General features: G+C 44.8%; 1 protein-coding gene across 1 annotated transcript in view; it reads left to right on the forward strand.

The window, feature by feature from the left end:
• Positions 1–16622, forward strand: part of foxp1b (forkhead box P1b) — a 149327-nt gene extending 132705 nt beyond the window's left edge. The window contains 9 exon segments of the mRNA XM_076095763.1: positions 1–80; positions 1353–1436; positions 5391–5595; positions 5781–5857; positions 6546–6647; positions 7798–7919; positions 8798–8867; positions 9084–9250; positions 11950–16622. The exon segment at positions 1–80 is cut by the window's left edge and continues 8 nt beyond it. Coding sequence (XP_075951878.1) covers positions 1–80; positions 1353–1436; positions 5391–5595; positions 5781–5857; positions 6546–6647; positions 7798–7919; positions 8798–8867; positions 9084–9250; positions 11950–12103 — 1061 coding nt within the window. The 3' untranslated portion in view covers positions 12104–16622.
• The last annotated feature ends 5344 nt before the right edge of the window (positions 16623–21966 follow it).

The raw sequence follows: 21966 nt of genomic DNA on the forward strand, positions 1-21966 counted from the left end.
ACAATGAGCACGCCCTGGATGACAGGAGCACGGCCCAGTGTCGGGTGCAAATGCAGGTCGTACAACAGCTGGAGCTGCAGGTATTGTCTCTGTTTGTTTTGGCCCAAATATTTATGTGTCTTCTTCTCCTGACACTTCCTCGGTGTCCGCGTCCGTCTGGGGGGGGGGGGGGTCACTCGTGGAAGGGAAGGGGTCGCGCAGTGAAATAAGTTTGTACATCTGCAAGTAACCAGCCATTAAAAATGTGTTATGTATGCATGACAGCCAGGAAGAGAAGAAAAAAAAAAAGATATATGAAGGGGCCCGGGGCTAAGTAGAGAAGATAATTACATTTTGAATTTTACTGGGTTTTAAAGTTATTTATGACTTTTAACTGTTTGGCACCAACAGTAAAACACTGGGTGGAATGACTGGGCAGCATAGTGTGTTATAGGCGCTCGATGTAGAGCGACTTAAAGGAAAGATTATTGTAGCCCAACGCAGAAAACGTTTTCATAATCAGTGGTTTTAATGTATTTTTGTCCCTTATGTGTGATCTTTCATTGTCTTTCTCTGCGAGAGAGAAAAATCTGCACTTATGGTAAAAGACTCGGTGTCACGTGTGTGTCTGTGCACCAAACGACGACTGAGATAATGTAAGCTTGCACTTATTTGTTAGTATTACAGGGGAAAATAAAACCAACCGTCCCATTAAAGTGCATTTATATTAATAAGCTGCTGCTACAGTTGCAAAGCAAATAAGACGAGGATCAAACTTAATGTCTTCCAGATTTTATGCAGCATCCACTTGCGGTTCACATCTCTCTCTCTCTCTCTCTCTCTCCCCCCAAAAATGGCTGATAATGAGTATAAAACACTTGTGGTTTTCTGGATGTTTAACCTTAAACAATGAGAGTTGCTCAAACATTGCACCACACCAACGTCCTGTTATTTCCGCTCCGTTGGTGTACTAGGAGGGATGGAGCGAAAGCTTTACCAGACACAGACTTCCTCTGCATGCAGCCTATCACCATAATTTAAGCTGGCAGCCAAGACAGCGCTGAGTTTCAGACAGGTAGAAAGGGCCCGGCCCTGTTATTGGCAATAGAGACGCAGTGCATTTTAACCTTGAAATGGAGACAGTTGTTGGACTGAAGTGCCAAGTTGTTGACAGCTTTCAAAAGCATTTTTTTTTTTTTAAAGCAAATAATTAGTTCCAAGAGGAAAAAAGATTGATTTGTTCGAACAAGCTCATTGTAAAAGATGCCTTCACTGCAAAGGGATGTAGGGAATTAATAAAAGTAGAGAAATAGATTTTTTTTAGTCTCCTTTCGTTCATAAAAAATGCAATGTGTTCCCTCTCCTCGTTACAGCTAGCGAAAGACAAAGAGCGTCTGCAAGCCATGATGACGCACCTTCATGTCAAGTCCACGGAGCCCAAAGCCATCCCACAGCCGGTGAGCAGCAACCCTGTCATACGTCTCTCTCTCTCTCTCTCTCTCTCTCTCTCTCTCTCTCTCTCTCTCTCTCTCTCTCTCGTCCCTCCCCCATCCTTTTGTTCGTCTTAATTGGCACACGTGTATTCATTAATCCCTTCCTCCATCTTCTTATTTATCTGCTAAATAAAAACAGCTGTTCTCTTGAGGGAGGCAGTAAATATTGTTTGGACCACATCTGCTGACATCCGAGATTCAATTTGGTGCCTGTGATGAACTGGATGCTCACGCTGTAACAGCTTCAGAGCACCAGTGTCTGTTTGGGCCGACAGGAGCGATGAGGAGAGCACAGGGAAATAGAAGTAACCGTGGTAATAAAAGACACCGGATTTAAAGGGAAAATGTTACATTTATTTTAAGTGCGTTTAAAAGCGAAATTACGAAGGTGCTTTCCTGCCAGATAACGTGAAATATAAGAAATATTTATTTTAAATACCGACGATAAATTCATGCTAAATCATGTAGAAAAATGGGGAAAATTTTTTTTTTTAAATGTACTTGATAAAATTGTAATATTTCAAGTAGGGGCTGAAAATACGACATTATTAACTGATTGATTTGTAGCTATAAGATATGTCTCTTTGATGTTAAAAGAAAGATTCTAAGCTGATGTCTTTGTGGTGTTATTAGCGCCTGCTGATCTTGATTTAATATTGATTTTATTTGATAAAACATGCTTCCCTGAGAACACTTGAATCTTCGTTTAGGGTTAAAAGAATTCACCTCAGCCGTCTTCAAAAGTAATTAGTAAAATGACATCTAGACGTAACTGTTTGCATGCATAAACATCTCCACCTCATTATGTTGCATTAGATGAAGTTTTGACTTAAATGTTGTTGATTCACCCAAATGTTGAACAACTGAACTTCTGAATAAATGCACAAGCAGATCCATTTATTATCATCTTGACACATTCCAGACATCGTGCTTATCACTCTTAATATATGCCACGCCATAAAGCCTCCTGCTTAATCCCCATCCTATAGGGGCGAGGGCTTAACATATGGCATTTAAGTGTCTGCGCTATTTTGTCATGTTTAAGAAGGGGGCCCCACCGCCATATTTCAGTCCGTTTGACAGTTCATTCAGAGATAGTTTTTACTGCAGGGCGGGAATCTGAAACCGTGCACGATGCACATGCGGGAGAGTCTTGTCTCTCAGCACACTGTGCAGCTTGGATCATTTATTTACAGTCAAGAAGAGTACGTGGCAAACGCAAAGCGCCCGGAGATGTCGGAACGACAAAAGGCTGCCTGTGTCACACGCGCTGATGGTGTAGATTAGAGTGCAGAACGAGGTGCTCTGACACGGGGACATTTGTGTATGAAAAGTGGTCGGAGCGGCAGATAGCATCTTGAGTTCGCTACCTCTCCTCTCTCTCCCCCTGGGCCTGCGAGAATGGCTGTGTCAGAGCTCAGCGCTGACGCTCTCAAGGGGGCGAGCTGGGATTTTTATTCAAATAAATAGACTCCCATTCTGCAGCGCCACTCCGCCTGCTGCCAGCCGCTGTGATAGATACGTCTGGCTTCGGCTGGGTGAGTGGTGGACTTACACAGGTCAGGGCCCGTGGCCCCGCTGAGGTCTATTTTTTTTTTTTTGCAGCATCAGAGGCGACCACCAAAAAAAAACAAAAAACCCTCCTTTGAGCAGATGCAGAGTGAAAGTGTTCTCCGAGCTGACTGCAGAATGAGACGCTCCGAAGAAACAATCGTGTTCTTCCAGTAATTGCTAGTTTCTGCTTTTCCGCCGTTCTGTGCTGTTGCGTTTAATAACGCCGCGTACAAGTAGCCAACTGTCACAGCAAAGTAGCTTGTTTACATTTAGTCATAATTAAAGACAAACAAACTGATACTGTGCATGCACGCACGCCGTCAAATGAACAGCATTCATTTTGCGCCGAAGAGGTGGATGGGAGCGGGGGAAGATCAAAACAAAATGTACCACATTAGCAATGCGTGTTTCTGTGTGCCGCGTATGCCTGTGTTTGTATTTGCCTCTCTGTGTGTTTGTGTGTGTGTGTGTGTGTGTGTGTGTGTGTGTGTGTGTGTGTGTGTGTGTGGGCGGGCGGGCGGGCGGGTGTCTGCTCTGCACTCGGTGTCACTAAGCATTCTTGTCAGAAATCTGACCTTTTACGCCATACATAATTAAGGAGGGACTTTTTGTTTATTTTCTTTAGCAGCTTGCCGAGTCAAAGCCAGTATAATTAGATCACCAATTACCATTTAATTAATTTCAGTCTGAAGTCTCATTTTGTCTCGGCACTGGAGTGAGCCCAAATGGTGAGGCAAACAAAGGCAAGGCTATTACCAGCCTGTCTGGCCTATTGTTGAAGCCTCTCTGTGTTTATGGCCAGGGAATATGGATGAAACATGAAACAAAGCCCGCTAATCCACAGGAAGAGGAGTCAACACCGCAGCCCCGCTCTATTGATAGCATTGTGTCAGAAACACGCGAGCCCAAGTGTGATTTATTTTGCTCGTGATTTAGAATAACACGTCTTCTGCTGCCGTCGGTGAGGATGTGCTCCGCGCTACGTTCGTGCATCCCGGCAGTAATCCAAATTATTTGGGCAGACGCTGCCAAAAAGCCATAGTTCAGCCTCCAAAACATAAATAGACATTGTGAGGAGTTGGACACATGTCTGTTAAAAGTGGGACAGTAAGAAAACGTAAGTGTTACTCAATGGTTTCATAAGGTCTATTTTTTGTAAAATTAAAAAAGTGAATTTATAATATAATATAAATATTGTTGTGACAGTGTCAAAACTGAGATGTGTGGATGCCAATCTTTGTCATCTCTGTTGGTAGTAGTCTGACGTCTGTCGTCAAACCCTCCCTCACCTCCACGGCACGATCAGCTGGTCTCAGACTAGTGATCCCTCAAAATCAACAAATGATGTCAAAGATGAGATGTGTCCTCTCCAACACGGTCTCCATTTTCTCTCTCTCTCTCTCTCTCTCTCCGCTTTCTTTTTTTTTTTTTTCTCACAGTCTGAAGTCATGTTTAATTTGGATACAGGCCTCCTTCGGCAAATTAGCAATTAGAACAATTTTGTGGGAATATTTATATGTGTCATTAGTTTTCCTGCCAATTAATAGCTGGAGCAGGCGGGGTCAGGCTAGCATTTTCCACTTGACTGCTGCTCCAGCGCGCGGAGGCTCGGGCGCTTGGCTCGGAGCCGCCGCAGCTGCTGGAAGCCGTGCTATACCTTTCGGAGAACTCGCCATAATTAGTTTACCTTGTAGCCATTATTACTTAAATCCCTCCTCCTCCTCAGTACGGCCGACCCATCCGCGCTCACGGGCTTCCAAATGTTCTCTGTCCACGGAAATACTGCGAGGCCATCCTCGTCACGGCCCTGATGATGGAGGTCAGTCAGATACAGTAGTTAATCATCAGATCACCTCCATAAGCAGCTCCTAATTAGAGTCCTCACAATACAATTCCAGCTTGTAATTAGCCCAGATTGGCTCCTTCCTCTGGCTGCCTTATTAGCGGGGCGGCTCAGCGGTAGGTGAGAAACACACTGTCATTTTTCAGAGCGGTTCGGGCCGCCCATCTTCCCTCCTCTGCTCAACCTCTCGCTGGTTACTGGGGGGGGGGGGGTGTTGTCCATACAGGACAAGAGGGACAAAAGATTAAACAAAGGCGGTGAAACAGAAAAGCCGGGTGCAGGCCCCCGACACGAGAGAGAGAGAGAGAGAGAGAGAGAGAGAGAGAGGAGGTGGGGAGAGGAGGAGCCGGGCTCCGAAGGGTTGTTTTCCAAACATTTAGCGAACGTTCATGGATCATCTCAGGGCCCGTCTGCAATTAGCGGGGGAGATATGCATAGTCAATGAGCCGTCGGAGACACCGGGGGTAATTAGAGGACTAACTGTTCTGCTCCTTCTCTGCGCTTGTTTTCCGGTCCTTCAGCTCAACCTGGTGTCCAGCGTCACGTTGTCCAAATCGGCCCCCGAGGCCTCTCCTCCTCTGAGCCTGCCCCGGACCCCCACCACTCCCACGGCGCCCCTCACACCCCTGTCCCAGACCCACTCCGTCATCACAGCCAACAGCCTCCACAGCATGGGCCCCATGCGGCGGCGCTACTCTGAAAAGTACAACATGCCCATCTCTCCAGGTACTGCAGCATGTACAAATACACACATGGAATCTGCCCTGCACAACTACTGACACGCAAACCACTTATACCGTGTCTTTACACACACGCACACACAACCATGTGATGATGTTGATATTGGTGTGACAGCATTCCTGATCGTCTTATTCCATGTTGACACTCTTTGTTTGTTCCCCTCTGTGCAGATCTCAGTCAGAACAAAGAGTTTTACATGAATGCAGAGGTTCGACCGCCGTTCACGTACGCCTCACTAATAAGACAGGTAAGGACTGCTTCTCAAGGTGTCGACATTTTAACACTCTGCACCCCGCATAGTCATAGCAGGAAACGCAGCCGTCCGCTCTCCAGAAAGCCACAAAACTACGTGTGCTCGACTTATTTCTCTGCCCGCTCCCTCGTTAAATTTCAAATGCAATTTAGACAGAGGGAGCAGATTAAGCATCTTCAAATGAGTGCAAGAATGCGTACGGGATTCAAAGAAAAGAAAAAAAACAGCCACATATGACAATTGCATTTGATTAAGCATTTCTGTGGCTGTGATTATTACCAAATTCATTTCACACAACAGTAGGGATGAACCTGTTTTAAGATGGCCACTCAATTATCGCCGGGCCGCGGTAATCTGGGATCTCAGGAATTAATCTGAGCCGGCCATAATTGCTGCCCCTGTAATCTGCCTGAGAAATGTTTTCGCTTGCCCTTCATTTACACCCACAAAAAGAAAATGTATTCAAATCTGCCGTTTCCCGACGACAAAGTGCAGCAGACTTCTCTTAACAGAGTCGAGCGGTTGCACTTCACACACACACAGTCACTTTGCTGTTTGTCTGCGTTTGTCTCAGGAGAACACAACACAAAAAACCGGCATGCTTCTTTTTGTGAATTATTGATCACTCTGTGAAGGGAGCAAAATTGTTAAATGTTTGTTTCTGTCACTGTTCCTCATGCAGGCAATCCTCGAAACTCCAGAAAAGCAGCTAACACTAAACGAAGTCTACAACTGGTTCACGCGAATGTTTGCATATTTTAGGCGCAACGCGGCGACGTGGAAGGTAATTCTGCTGTTCCTCCTGACTTCTTTAAAGCGGCACCAGAGTAGAGGGAGACGTCGTTGCTGTTGGTGTTGGGGAGAGGGAAACGATAGCCAGGCATAATACTGTTTATAAATGAGGCTTTACCCAAACACACAACAATGCTCCACTTCTTCTGTCCAAATGAACCACCCTTTAAACAAACAATGTGGGGGGAAAACACACACACACACACATAGGAAAACCAAGAGAGAGAAAGAAAAGAAGAAAAAGTGAAAGAAACAATTTCCCTGTAATATTTCGGGATGTTCTGGTGGTGGGTGGCATTAGTTTAACATAGCGGTGCCTTGCCAGTGACTCCTGGCTGAGCCCCTTGCACTCACTCACAGATGGGAACACTCTGTTTTCCAACCAGGCCACAAACACACACACACACACACACAAAACAACAACAATCTTAAAAAAGAATGAGGAATGACTGGGGTCAGAGAAAGTTAGATTTGAATGAGGAAGACAGTGATGAAGCACTGACACACACACACACATCAGCTCTCACACTTACTCACAGCCCTTTCCATAGGGGCACATTGGTGTTATAACCACTGGATTCCACATCTCTCTCTCTCTCTCTCTCTCTCTCTCTCTCTCTCTCTCTCTCTCTCTCTCTCTCTCTCTCTCTCTCTCTCTCTGCACACTTACTATACACACATGCACTCAGCACAGCTCCTGCAATAACACAAGGGATGATATATGCAGGTCTACTTTCATGCCTAAATGATTTGGATTGGACGCTGGAGTTTTGTTTTAATCTCTTTTTTTTTTCTCTTTTTCTCACATCGTAATGAGGAAATGACCGGAATCTTTTCTAGTTCAGTGAGAATATTCAGCTTTGTGAACGATAAGAAGAACAAAACAAAAAAACGTCACTAACTCTACTGCCATGGAAACCAAGAAATATTTACATGTTGTTGAAGTCATTTGAAACTTTTTATTGGACCATTTCCTGCCAATAACATTCTGGTTTATGTATTGTTTTCATCCAGTGCCTGTCAAAATATTTCTTCTTCGAAATGAGATTTGATCCCCCCCCCCCCCCCCCCTCCCCGACGATGTTCACTGTACTGATAGCAACCTTTTCTTTCTCTCTTTGTTTGTTTTACACCAACTGCAGAATGCAGTCCGCCATAATCTTAGTCTTCACAAGTGTTTTGTGCGAGTAGAAAACGTAAAAGGGGCTGTGTGGACAGTCGACGAAATAGAGTTCCAAAAGAGACGGCCTCAGAAGATCAGTGGGTAGGTTTGGCCTTCACTTTGAGCCTCCACTAGCGTCTGTCTCACCGCTTGCTGATTGGAAGAGGCTGCTGCTGCTGCTCCATCTCATTGTCTGTGTGCCATAACGTCCAAAGTCCCCCCCGCTTGCTTTGGCGTGCGCCCCCACCCCCCCCCCCCCCCTTCGTGCTTTCAGAAGCCCTTTTTTGGTGATGCCTCATACCCCACAATGGCTTATTATTTATTTTGATCCTCACCCTCTCCCCTCCTCCCTGTGTCTGTCTGTCCGTCCGTCTGTGTGCCTGTCTTTTGTCGATCACTGCATCTGGCTGCCCCCCCCCCCCCTTCTTCCTCTACCCCCCCTCCCCCTCCTCCGCTGGTTTGCTTTCCCAGGGTGCCATTCGCACCAACCTTTCCCTGCATAAGTGCTTTGTGAGAGTAGAGGATGAGTTTGGGTCCTTTTGGACCGTTGATGATGAGGAGTTTAAGCGCGGCCGCCACGTACAGCGAGGCCGCCCTCGGAAAAACGCCGCTGATGAGCTGCTCGTACAGTAAGCACTTCCGCCCGCCCCGCAAACTCCAGAGGCCCTGCCCCCAAACCTGCATGCTCCCCCCCCCCCCCACCACCTTCAGTGTTGCCATCATGCTTTTTTGTGTTGAGCTTCATGCATCACGCTCTCACAAGCCTCCATCATCATCTTTCCTCTCAAAGATAGTTGTGTGGTATTGTCAAGTGATTGAACATCTTAGAACTATAGCCACATTACTACACCAGTAAATGTATTTAGTTCTGATACAAAGTGCATTGATTTCTTTTTATGAAATATGATACGGCAGCTGAGGAATGCATGCGCGCTGAGACACGAGTCTGTGGTTGTAATTGGATTTTGTTGTGTTCGCAGAAGTCCAGCCTTAGTGAAGAACATTCAGACCAGCTTGGGCTATGGTCCGACCCTCTCTGCTGCCTTCCAGGTAACGAAAAAAAACAAAAAACAAGAAAGTGACCTCATCCTTAGCTGCCTCACTCTGAACTTTAAAAAGAAGAATAATAAAAGTCTCTCTCCGTCTCACATGCCCGGTCACCTCCTCTTTGTTTGTAAGGGGGTGTGAAAGGAGTGATGGGGAACTGAGAAAGTGCTGACAACCCCCTTCCGTTTCACCTTTAACGCTTCGGGCTTTGCTTTTCAGGCTTCAATGGCAGAAAACAACATACCTCTATACACTACTGCTTCCATTGGAAGTCCCACCCTCCACTCCCTGGCCAACGCCATCCGCGAGGAGATGAACGGAGCGATGGACCATGGAAACAGCAACGGCAGTGACAGCAGCCCGGGACGCTCGCCCCTGCCAGCTATGTGAGTGGCAACACCACGCTTTCTATCTCCACCACCGCGGTCTGTGTGAGAACAGAGTCTCACTCCACTGACACAGCAACACACCCTTAATAGATTTTAGCCCACCCAAAATGCTCTTAAAATGACCCACCGCATGGCATGAGATGAAACGGAAACAATGAGGACAATAAATAAAGTGAAGAGGGATCACATTTGGAGTGGTGAGTGGGGTCACGGCCAGAGCTGTGGCTGGCCTCCCTGCAGAAAAAAGGAAACTCCACCTTTTATTTTCCAAGGAAGAAAAAGGGCCGGAGCCCCTCTTGTTATTTCAGCAGCGAGTTTATGAACTCCCCTCCGTGTGTCCCGCTGTCTGTCCCGAGTCACGCTGTAATCAGCGTTCCAATTTGTTAAAATATTTACAAAATGCCAGAACGCGGAGCGACAGAGCTGTTGGCCGCGACGCGGAGCCGGAACGCCTCTGAGCCGCTGAAAGAGAAAACAACACAAAAGGGTAATTAGTCTGGAGGACATCATCCCAAGATTCTCATGTAGGAAAGTTGCGGTCGGCCGGGAAACCGCAGCTCCCCCCCCCCTCCTCCGTTCGCTTGTCGTATAGGAGTGTCTGCTAAGTTGTTTGAAGCCTAAAATAACACGGCACACGCTGCATCGTTTCCAGATGTGGGGGGCAGACCACCGACTCGGGGATGGCCTCCTGAAATGTCTGAGCTTGGGGTAAATTCTGCCTGAAAACGAAAAATAAGAAAGGTGCAGTAATGAGCTCCTGGCCAAATGGAGGAAAGTGCCATCCCTAATCACTGTGAACATAGCTCTGAGCGTGGCTGTGGAACAGGAAAGGCAGAGACAGGATGGGTGTGCTGGCCTAAAGGCAGCCTGCTTCTCCCTCTGCCCCTCTGCTTGTGTCTCTAGGCGGATGGAGCTCACAAACTCTCACTACCATAATTATGTCCATAAGCTTTATGCAAGCACAAAATGAGTTAAATCTATTTTCTTTTGCTGTTTAAGAACTTTAGTCTCTCAATCGCATGTTTCATGCGCACTAACTGTTACAGTACATACAGTAGCAGCCTCTCTCTCAGGCAATAAGCAAGAAAGTAACATGTGCAACAACAAAAACGGTGTTACCATGATGCTTTGTCTCACGCTGTTCCAAATACAAGTTCATCAGCGCAGTCCGCTGTGTAACATGTGTTTTCCACATGTGCCGATGTGCTGCTGGTTGACAGGACGCAGCTTCTCGAAAACCAGAGCTCTCTCTCTCTCTCTCTCTCTCTCTCTCTCTCTCTCTCTCTCTCTCTCTCTCTCTCTCTCTCTCTCTCTCAAGCAGCCAGACGGGAATCAGGAATCCAGAGAAGGCTAATTATAAGCAAAGTGTAGAATCAGCATGCAGTTCAATAAGCATAATAATAACAATTTCATGTCTGCCCTGAAGCCACAGAGTCAGACCTGAGGCAACGGCACTTGTGGAGTTACTTTGATGTGAAAAAATGATAGAAAAGCTGACTTTACTTCCCCCCCCCCCCCCTCTCCTTTTTTCTTTTCTTTTTATAATTCACACCCAAAATATGGCAGCTCATTAGCATACGAGTGTCTCCGTCACAATAGTTGCGAATCACACAAGACGTCCCGGTGCGAATAAATCAAATGTGGGCTTTGTTGATGAAGAGCGTGCCAGTCGTCCCTTGTTGTCGTAGTAAATGAGCCCGGTGCCTCATCCTGACACCGCTCTACCTCCACTACAGCAGCCTGGCACTGCGGGTTAGAGCGGCAAGTCCCCTGCAGCTGCTCATAATGTTCCTTTTCTTTTTCTTTTTTCTTCTTCCTCCTCTCTGCAACAGCCAGGCGCCCCCCCTCTGCTTTATCCCTGCTCTGTTTCTGTAATGAGAAATTTGGCAGATCTCATCTCTTTAGTGGCTCTTTTGCCCAGGCTGTGAGCTTGGAGGAAGGGGGGCTCGTGTTTTTGCCTTGTTTACAAGTGACAGCGTTATTATTCTCATAAGGGCTCTGTTTCTTATCACGGTGTTGTGCCGAAAGCGCCCGCCCCGCCGCTCTCCTCGCGCGCCTCTCCTGCCAGCGCTTTTCTTCCCTTATTGACACTCGGTTGAAAATATGCATTAATTCTGGAGTTTAAAGCATGTACGGCGGTGTCTGGTCGCTGTGTTTGCTTGAAGTTGATTAATGATAGAAGCCGGCTCGGGGTCGTCCTCTGGAGACCCGCCTCGCAGGTTGTGCATGTTAACGAGCAGGAAGGGGAACACACAGCGCGCCGCTGATCCGCCGCCACCAGGAGGCTGACAACGACAACCCACTCGCTCCGCAGAGTCCATTCTCTCCTCTCCTCGTCTCACGTTGTTAATCTTCCTCATTTATCAATTCTAAGTGAATACCCTGTTGTCGGTTGCCATGAAAAAAAGCAAAAAAAAAAAAAAAGCCTGCAGCTTCGCCGGGATTGGAATACCTCAAAAGAAAGCTGAAATTATCATCATCACCAGTGAGGCCCCCACTCACGGTCTCATTGCAGCCAGACATTTGTTTTTGTTCCCCTGTTTCCTTCTCTATACACTGAATCAGCACAGGTCTGTCTCGTTGCTTGTTTTGCATGTGTGAAAGGTTATAAAAGAAAAGAAAGGATCTGAGAGAGTTAAAGATAGCAGAACTGGAGCCATATTGTTTTTTTTTTTTGCTCTCTCCTCCTCGTCCAGGCACCACATCAGCGTTAAGGAGGAACCACTGGACCCCGAGGACCACGAAGGGCCCCTCTCTCTGGTAACGACCGCCAATCACAATCACAGTCCGGATTTCGATCATCACCACAGAGATTACGACGACGACCAGGGCCACGACGACATGCTGTAAGGCGAGCTCTGTCCTTCACCCCCCCCCCCCCCCCCATCCTCCTCCTCCTCCCCCATTCCCCCCAAGCCTCAGAGGCAGAGGCAGTCTGGGTCATCTGGGAGACCGAAACGCTCCGCAGATAACAAACACTGAACTGCAGTCTCAGCCACTGATGACAGCTCGCAAATGTCTCCCGAGTTCACTTTTTTAGTGCCATTACAATACACAGCAAGAACACACACACACACACACACACACACACACACACACACACACACACACAGAATACCCAACGTGAGGGATTCTTTTTTTTCTTTCTTTCTACTTTTAAGTAAAGCTTAAAAAGTGAAACTTAATTTCTACTCGTGTGTGGGATGGACTTGTTTGGTACAGGGGGGGCCGACGTGTTCGTGGTCAGAGACCCTCGCCGCGCAGCCAGGACGGACTGCACTCAGTGGACTGCAAGAGGGTGCTGCGTCCCTCCCCCGCCCACTCTCTCTCTCTGTCTCTCTCTCTCTCTCAGACACACACATCTGACCACAAACTCAAGAGAGAGAGAATGACTGACGTTTAATTTACACCGTGTGAGTGTAGGTGTGTGTATGTGAGAAGGAAGCGAGCGCGGGTTCTCTGTTCATTGTCACAGCCTTCAACACTTCTCATTGGTTTGATTCCATAGCGGGCGGGAGGGACGTTGTTTTTATTTGGGTGTACTTTATTGTTCGTGGGGGGGGGGGGGGGGGTGAGAGGTTATTAAATATCAACATAATGTGTCTTTTTCCATTCAATGCTGTTGTCGATGTCGCATCTTTGTTGTTTCTCTGAACTGATCTGACCTCATGCCCATGCTGTGGAGATTCTGTGTGGTCAGCACTTGATGATGAATGTTTATGATTTCCTTTCATGTTGTTCTTTTTAAAACCCACACACACACACATGAAGCAGAATGTCACATGCCAAGTAGTATTTTTCTGTCATTTATTCACCCATCTTTTCCAAAAAGCAAGAAGAAAAAGAAGAAAAAGTCACCACTCTGACACGTAGCCCCCCCCCCCCCCCCCCCCGCTCATGAAGTCCACTGGCAATGCACTACTCGTAATGAAGGCCCTCTCCACGCATCACTGAAGTTTAATTTAAGATGCGAATGAATGACAGAGAAATCATGCAGGTTATGATTTATCCCCTCACGGCAGAGCATGTTGAGCCGCAACTGCATTTCTGATCACTTACTAGCTCCGGGTGTTTTTACTTCATTTTATTTTGTCAAAAAAGCAAAATGAAAATGTCAGGTGTGCGCCGGGGAGCTGATGATTTAGACCAACTAATTGCGATTCCTGAACACAACTTGTCATTGTTAATCAGACGCTGCGGTTGGATTCGGTGCTTGAAGACAAACATTCCCCCGTAGTTTTTATTTGCTTCACGCGCAGGACCAGTTTTTACTTTTTTTAGTGAAATGCTCGTTTTCTTTCATCGAGGGTAGAACCACCAAGACTTGCAATAAGACCGAAACATTGCACATTCCAGCATTTGACAGCCACCGTAAAGGGCGCGAGCGCACAGCACGTGGATCCCTCGACGTTCACGCAAACAGACAGTTGTCGTCCGCGCAGCATCGAACCGGGATCCACATGTGGCGCTGTGACGCAGCGACAGCAATTCCAGCGTTGGTAGGGAGTTAACATTTTTAGAGAGATCATGAATTTCAATTCAGCAATCAACCACTTTTTAATTTTGTATTTATTATTAGTATTATTATTATTTTTATGTTTTATTTGGCTTTTTTGTTTTTGTTTGTTTTGTTCAGTCGTCGATGTGTTTTAATATCTTGTTCTGTGACTACCAAAGATAAACTACAAAGTTGTGTGTTCCATGCAATAGCAGATAAGGCCAAATATCTCTCCTCCATTCTCTCCCACCGGGCGATCCCAGCAGCTGCGGTCGAGCCGGTGGAGGATCGAATCGAGGGAAACGCTCCTCAAACTGGTGTTTTCATCCTTTTTCTTTGTTTTTGTTTTTATTTTTGTCATAAAAACCAAAGGGGGCGTCTCGGAACAGGACAGCTGCAGTAATGTTTGCAGTGACCAAAACTGAATGGGAGGCGCCGACAGTCTGACTACACGATGACCAAATTAGGGGAACTCTTTTTGTTTGTTTTTTGTCTTTGGGCCAGTGAGTAGAAAAGGGAGCTTTTTGGTCGGAGCAGGTTTGTGTGCAACATAAAGCGGATGTAGATTCAATGAGGAAACTAAATATACCGGTAAATGGGAAAAGCTTTGCAGAGAACAATGTGAAACGGATTCTATACTTCGACTGGACCACACGATGATTCAATGTTGCTCTTCTTTAATTCCTTTTTTTAAATTTCATTTGTATCCTTTGAAATGATTGTACGCCACTTTTTAGGGGTTTTAGCGTCTTTTGGCAAGACTTTATGATTGTGTTTAGTTTCTGTCAACTTATTACTTTTTATATTAAAAAAACACTCCTGTCAACTAATAAGCTGGGTACAAGGTACTTTATGGCAGTTATTGTTATTTTTATTATATTTTCTAAGTTCATCGCTCATTAGCTAAAAGAAAAAAGAGGAAAAGGAGCAATCTGTGGTTTCCAGAAGTTGTATTTAATATCCAGGCAGCTGTGGGATGGGTCAGTTACAGCCAGGCCGGGATCGTGAGAACAGGGCCGAGCTCGTCCTCAGACCCTCAGTCATCTGGCTGCTGTGTTTGGTATCGAGAAAGAGGGGAACGCGCTGGTAGATTAGAACATTCTCAGCATGTGTAGCTCGACATTACTAAAGATAACAGCATGAGAAAAACCGTTTGTACGCATACCTCAGTTCAAACCTATCGGGAATGATTCAATTACATGAGAAAAAAAATAAACATTTCACTCGGTTGCACTTAGTTGTATGTCTTGCATGTGTAGTCTGATACTGTAGAGAGAAAACTACAAAAAACAAGAGGAAAAAAAAGCAAATGAAATTAGAGCTTGTTTATCTTAAAGGTTTTTTTTGTTTGTTGCCAAACCAATCCAAACCTCAGGCCTTTCGTTCATGGAAACATCACCCAGCTGTGTGAGGCACCATTCATCCCGTCCGTCTGTTCTCCGATGGGTTCTTTTAAGGGCGTTCCAACATTTAGGTTGTACATACATGTCGGTATAGCCTTTGTCTCTTTCCTGTCTTATCCTCTCGTCTTTTTTTTTTTTTTTTTTTTTTTAAGATCAAAAAATACATTTGTGTTCTGATGTTTGCTTCATCGCGACTGCTTTGTATTGACTATGAAATAGCTATGAGAAAAGAAAAAAAACTGCTGTATGTATTGGAATAGCAAACTGTTCTGCAAATGTATTTTACTTAGTAATCCTTGCTTTAAAAAAAAAAAAAAAGAAAAGAAAAAAAATATCACATCATCCACGCAGACATCTGGGTGAGCTGGTGGCGGCAGGCTGGGGGGGGAGATTATCCCCAATTTTGGATTTTAAACTGTAATATAGAAAACAGACTTTTCTCTGTTATCATGACCTAAACATTTTGTACAGACTTTTCTCCCTCTTTGTGTTAAGCTGTTTTTTGATACTTCCTTTTGATGGTCCAACCACTGCCTTCTGTGGCTGTATGTTAAAGATTACTGCGCTGAGAAAAGGGCAGACAGGTATATTTCCTCTTCAAGACGGAGATATCTTGCATGACTAATCCCAGGGTCACAGAGATAGGGGGGGGGGGGGGTATGTTTTAAGTGGTCAGTAATAATATAAGGGTGTATCAATCTAATGATATTTTATATGAAATGAATAGGAAAAAGAAAAAAATATGCAGTGCCAAGATGTAAAGAATATTGTTAAATGCTGTTTTTTTTTGTTTTTTTTTGAAAAGTTCATTTCACTCATGCATCCAAGATGTGTCCTTCTCATCCATGTCATGTAGGTAAAACACACATTTTGTTTTGCATCAAGATATTTATATTTTTATCTCAAGGGTCATTGTAAATGAGTCAAACCAAGCACAGCGGGCGGGTCAACGGTCGGACGCCGCTGGAGACTTGACGTCCTGCAGAAACTGCAGCCGTGTGGCATCAGATCCCCCCCCCCCCCCCCCCTCCCCCCCCCCAACATCACACACCGGCACCCGAGCTAAACACGCCATAGTTTCATCCATCAACCAACCATCCAGCCCGCTGTCATCCCGTCCCCCTCTCTCTCCCTCTCTCTCACCACACTTTTCTCCAGATGGAGGGAGAGGGAGGGGGGGGGGGGGGGGCAGCCAGCCCAGGAGCTGTCACAGAGCTCTCATCCCGCAGCAGCTTTTCTTTTTCTTTCTCTTCCTCTTTTCTTTGAAGATGTACTCTGTAGTTTCTTTTTCCCTGTTTTTTTTTTTTTTTTTTTATATATAGAGAAATATTATTGCTCATCACTTCCATCAGTCTGTAACCTCCTCATCATCATTCCTCGTCTGTCTGATACGGACCACTCTGTTGTAGTCAGTGGCGATGACTGACGTGAGCATTCTAAACATGCAATAAAATGCTGGTTGTTCTGATCCGTCTGCTCCACGTCTCTGCTTGTTTCTAACGGGTTCTGCGCAGTGTGGCACCGCGGAGCTGCACATCCTAACTCGTAATCACTTGTAATTGAGCTCCAGTGCAGATATGCAGAATTAAGGAGTCATCTTAAGTTCTGGAACATTTACTTTTGATTTTTAATTTGCATGTGGAAGATGCACTTAGAAGGCTTCACTATGCAAAACACAGGCTTTGTGTGCAGCTGCAGCTGACGGTAAAGTAAGTTAATGCATCGAGAGTTAAGAAAATGCATTACACAACCTCGCATTACCAGATATATATCATCATGTGAACGGAAGCGGAGCATGAATAACTGCCCTTTTTCTTATCATTTTGGCCCCGAAGAACTGCTTCATACAGACCTGTTTGTCATCCGCGCCAGGACTCTCATCAGCCTCAGCATTAAATTGTATCGTAATTAAAAGGAGACAGTTAAACTGTCTTTTCCTAACAGCAATTTAGGTAACTGCATTTGATAAGCTATAAATTGTAACGGCATTAAAATTCCAGAAATAATAGAGGTATGGATTTGGTGACGGGAGCTAATGCTGATGACCAGGACTTGTGTTTTTACGACGGAGGCACAGGTCATGTTGGCCACTAAACAGCAGACAGAGATCAAGTCTAAGCACTTTTAATCTTGTGAAACAAGCAATTACAAATAGTTGCATTGATTTGTTAAAAAGCTTTAGGTGACATAAATCGTTTCTTGCTTAGCCTATTGCTGGAAAACATAAATGTCAAGTGTATTATTAATTAAGGCCTTTGAAAGACAAGATTTAATGGAAACGATATAAAATCACAAGCAATCTCTCTGTCGGCAGTATTTCACCGGACGTTAAGGATTCATGTATATATCAGTGTTGTTGTGATGACACTGATCACAAACTGGATCAGACAACATAAAGTTAGCGGGAACACACGCAGTAATAGAAGGTGTTTGAAAAATCCCCCGGAGCAGAAGCATTCACATAAATTAATCAGTAACTTACAGAAAGGCATTAATATATGATATTATAGATCATAAACGGGGATGAAATATGATGTGAACAGTGGGTCTCATTGGACGTATTAATGCAGTGACATGTTCAGTTCAATACTAATTCTCTACACATAAATCTGATTCTCCTTGCAGACCACTGACAACAAACCAGTAGAACTTATACAAAACTTGATGACTTGATATTTTGGTGTGAATCGCAAATATGGAAAACACAACCAAACACAGAAACACGCTGGAAATATAGAAAACATGGAACAAAAACAGACACGCGCCGCAAACGTGCTGTAATTAGCATCACATGTCAACGGAAAATTGTTTACAGGGGACACTAAAAAGTGATGCGCACCGCTGGGACACTCTTGCTTTTACATAAGTTTCTGAAATTATTGAAGTCGACTATCCGTGGTGTTTTTATTTTTGTGTTAAATTTATCTTTGAGATCGCACGGTTTAGATAGAAGTACGTGCTGTTAGCCTAGCGTTAGCTTTTAGCTTATTGTTAGCGGGCCGATTTAAATAATTTGATGAAATAAACACGATTGACTGTGTAACAGGCTAACGATATGTTAGCTGGCTAGAGTCACTTTCAACATTTGCCACCAATTAACATTCAAGGATGAAAAAGAACCGTTGAATGAAACAAACCAGTGTTTAAGTTCGGTTCTAGTTTTCTGATTTCTGTGTAGGTCAGTTGTCAAACATACTTTCTCACATACAAACTAAAAAGTATTGTGTTAATTCTCTGAGCTGCACATTCAGTTCGTATTCTTAACTGTCAACAAATCTGTAAATGGTAGATTTTTTTTTTCCATCCAAAATGCCGTCAATGAGCCCAACGCCAGACGTATTTAGTATCGCTGAACAAATCAGAGCACGTTTTCACCAAGAAATAAAAAATATTCATAGTAGGTCAAAACTTTGGCTTATTAAGTCAAAATTCTGAAGAATTAAGTAAAGATTTTGACTTCGTATCTCATTATTTGCAATTACTTTTGACCTCCGATGACTATTTCTATTGTTAAGCATAACGTTTCATCATTTGTTTTCTATTACTGGCGTAAACGGGCATCCACACAATCCAGAGGCATGTTAATTATGTGAGCACCACAAACACACTTCCATCCCCCTCACTGCTATCTTAAAACCAAAACTACCTACAAGCCTAGATACCACTTGTGCTGAGTCCTCATCAATCACACACAGTGCTGTTTAACCTATTCACGCGACGCTCTCTGCTCCTCCTCTCTGTCGTGCCCTGCAGACACCAGACGGATCACCAGTCCGATCATTTAGCTCCGTTAGATCGCAAAAACAAACACGGATGGCCGCCGTACACTTTATCCTAATTGAAGTGTGGCACAGCCTCATCCATTCACACGAGAGCTTCAGTCAAATAGTCAAAGCTGGCAAACTCCCAACATTGCAGTGAGGCAATTAGCAGTCCTGCAGTGTTTGTTATTCATGGTTTGATTTAAAAATGTGTTTATTAAGATGGGCTGCAGGCCCTGGTGTGCAATAGACCTGCTTGTAATTAGATTCCAATTATTTGTCTGTTTCTGATATTGTAAACTGGCACTTACCACATCAGTTAAATTGACACACTGCACTGCTTGGTTTACTCGGTAATTAAAATGTGTTCTGTTAATTAGATGATGACCACTTTATTCCAGGGCTCTTGTGTTTGGGCTCCTCCGCGGCTCGCTGTTTGGATCATGAGTTGCCAGACGCTTCTCTAATCAGCCCTTGTTTTGTTTCAATTACCACCTGCTGTTCAAAAGGCACGCCTCGCTGCGCCCGCCCCTACGCACGCACACACACACACACACATACACGTACACAACAATAACGCGAGGGCCCGCTTTACTACCGGCTCCGGCTCCAACACAACAATCAGTAATTCACAGCTGGGCCCGCTTTCTTCTTTATTAGAAGGCACAGCTAGGTATCCAAGAGAGTCCAAGCAATTAAAAAGGGGACTAAAGGAAGATGAAAGTACAAAGGTACTTATCACTTCAGTTAGCAGGCCTCGTGTGAGTAGCCGATGGTAATTATGCTCATTGAGTAAACAGCTGAGATGCTCGGATGTCTCCTTGTCTTGGTAACAGAGGGCCAAGGTGGGGGAGCTGTTGGATCCGCTGATGAGTTCACTAACTGATGATGACTAACAATAAGATGTCGGTGGACTCTCGGTCCAAGATACACTCACTCATGTTGTTATGGCAATCCAAATCTCCCAAATGTTGCCTCCTCTTCTCCGAAATCAGCACGTTCTCAGTCCGGACTCGTCACGTACGGACGCTTGGTCAGGACCCATTGGCGTCACTCTTTAGCGGACTGGATACCCTTTTTAGCATCATTTTTCAATGTGCAGGATAATCTGAGACTTAACTACGTGGTTAACATCGTGACTTCTAACGAATCCCCATGATTAGGGTCAGGAAGAGATCCTGGTTTGACAAAAGAGGAGTATGTGGAGCGTCATAGTTTGACACGTAGGGCTACTGACCAAGCTGCAGGATTTGACGAGTTGGGAGTCAAACTGTTGCGCTGCGCGACATGTTCCTTCATCACCATGATCACACACATACTGTTGTTTATTTCTGACTCAATCCCACATGCACTGTCCTGCTGCCCTTAACTACTTACTTAAGCACCAAATATGTATTAATGCACATCTGAAAATAGTCGCACAGTTGATCTTTGAGTAACCTGTTAAAAGTGCGCATCTTCAATAGGAACCAATGAGCTCAGGTATGAGGGCCACAGAAAGTAGTGACAGCTGGGATTTCTTTGCAATAAACAAAATGTAGAATATTGTTAGCTTTACCCTTTAATGAGTTTTTTAAGTAAAGATGTAGATGAGGGTTTTTTTAGCCCCTCCAGCATCCAGATAGTCATACCACACACGACCTGGCACACTGTATCGGAAATGTCCATTAGATTGGTTCTGGAGAGAAATAAAAACCTCAGATCAATGAAATGACGATTTTAAAGGTGCTAAATGCCTCCACACGGGTAGCAACGGCTGAGCTGACGGCTAGAAGCTAACGTTGCTAACAGTGCTTCACTTCCACGAAAAGCTGCAACCAGTTTGCGCGCAGTGCAGAGCGGCTACTGTGAACTATAGCCAGTTGGGGCACTCACATGCGCTAACGTGCACTAAAGGCACTATGTACGACTATGTAAACAAAGCACAGAGAAGCTCAGATTACAACCCACACAGAGAGAGAGTGAATTCATTCTCTGTACAGGTAGACATTACTCCACCATATCTTTACAGCAAACAGTGGTTTGCTGCTGTATTAATGCTCTAAATATATCGCATACAGTAGAACCTTTAAGGTGAAAATCAACAAGGCTTGAGACTTGTGCCGCAGCCGTGTCACCATCAGTAAACTTTAATGTAACATCCTGCATCTTCACTGTGATGCATCTGACCATGTGGAACAGGTGTGGAGAGCAGAGCCTCAGGTCGATCCTGGTCGTCAGTAAACAAAGTGACTCCCAATGGTGAACTGCATTCACTGTCTGACCTGCTGTCACGTGCCAGCGTTCAGCATTACTGTAAGAAATGTTGTGTTTGAATAATTGAAGAGATGCAAAACAACATGAATAATTGCGTCTCGCTCTCGCACTTTGTGTCATAGTGAATTAACAGAGAAGTGGCTGCTGCTGGGAGCATTTCTGAGAGAGATGAGAGATTTCTCATCTGGTTTCACACAGCTTTCTAAGCCATGTTGGAGCTGATGTTTGGAGGCTGAAAAAGGTTTTCATGTTGGAAAAATACATGTTTATTTACACTTGTACTGCAATGTGTTTAAAGGAATGATTTTGGGAAATATGCGTATTTGATTTGTTGTTGGTGTGAGTTAGATGAGAAGATCAACACACTCACATGTCTGGGGGCTGAACATAAAGCGACAGCCTGCACCCGGTTAGTTTAGCTTAGCACAAAAACAGGGAGAAACAGCTAGCCTGGTGCTATACAAAGATCACAAAATTGGAGCTATAACATGCGAGTTGGTCGGTGTATTTTGTCTGTTTTTTGGACAGAGCAAGGCTAGTTGTTCCCCCCTGTTTCCAGTCTTTATGCTAAGCTAAGCTAACCGGCCGCTGGCTGTAGCGTCATCGATGTTCTCATCTCTCAGAAAGCCAACAAGCATATTTCCCAAACTGTCCCTCTATTCCTTTATAACAAACTGATGAACTCTTACATTATTTCATGTAACAACACCAAAGCCTTGTCGCAAACTGTCAAACCACCTACGACTATATATTTAATACACGCTACACTATCTGCAACTACATAATCCATATTTT

Source organism: Anarhichas minor, unplaced genomic scaffold, assembly GCF_050575085.1.
Source record: "Anarhichas minor isolate MPS153535 unplaced genomic scaffold, ASM5057508v1 ptg000021l, whole genome shotgun sequence".
NCBI lineage: Eukaryota > Metazoa > Chordata > Actinopteri > Perciformes > Anarhichadidae > Anarhichas > Anarhichas minor.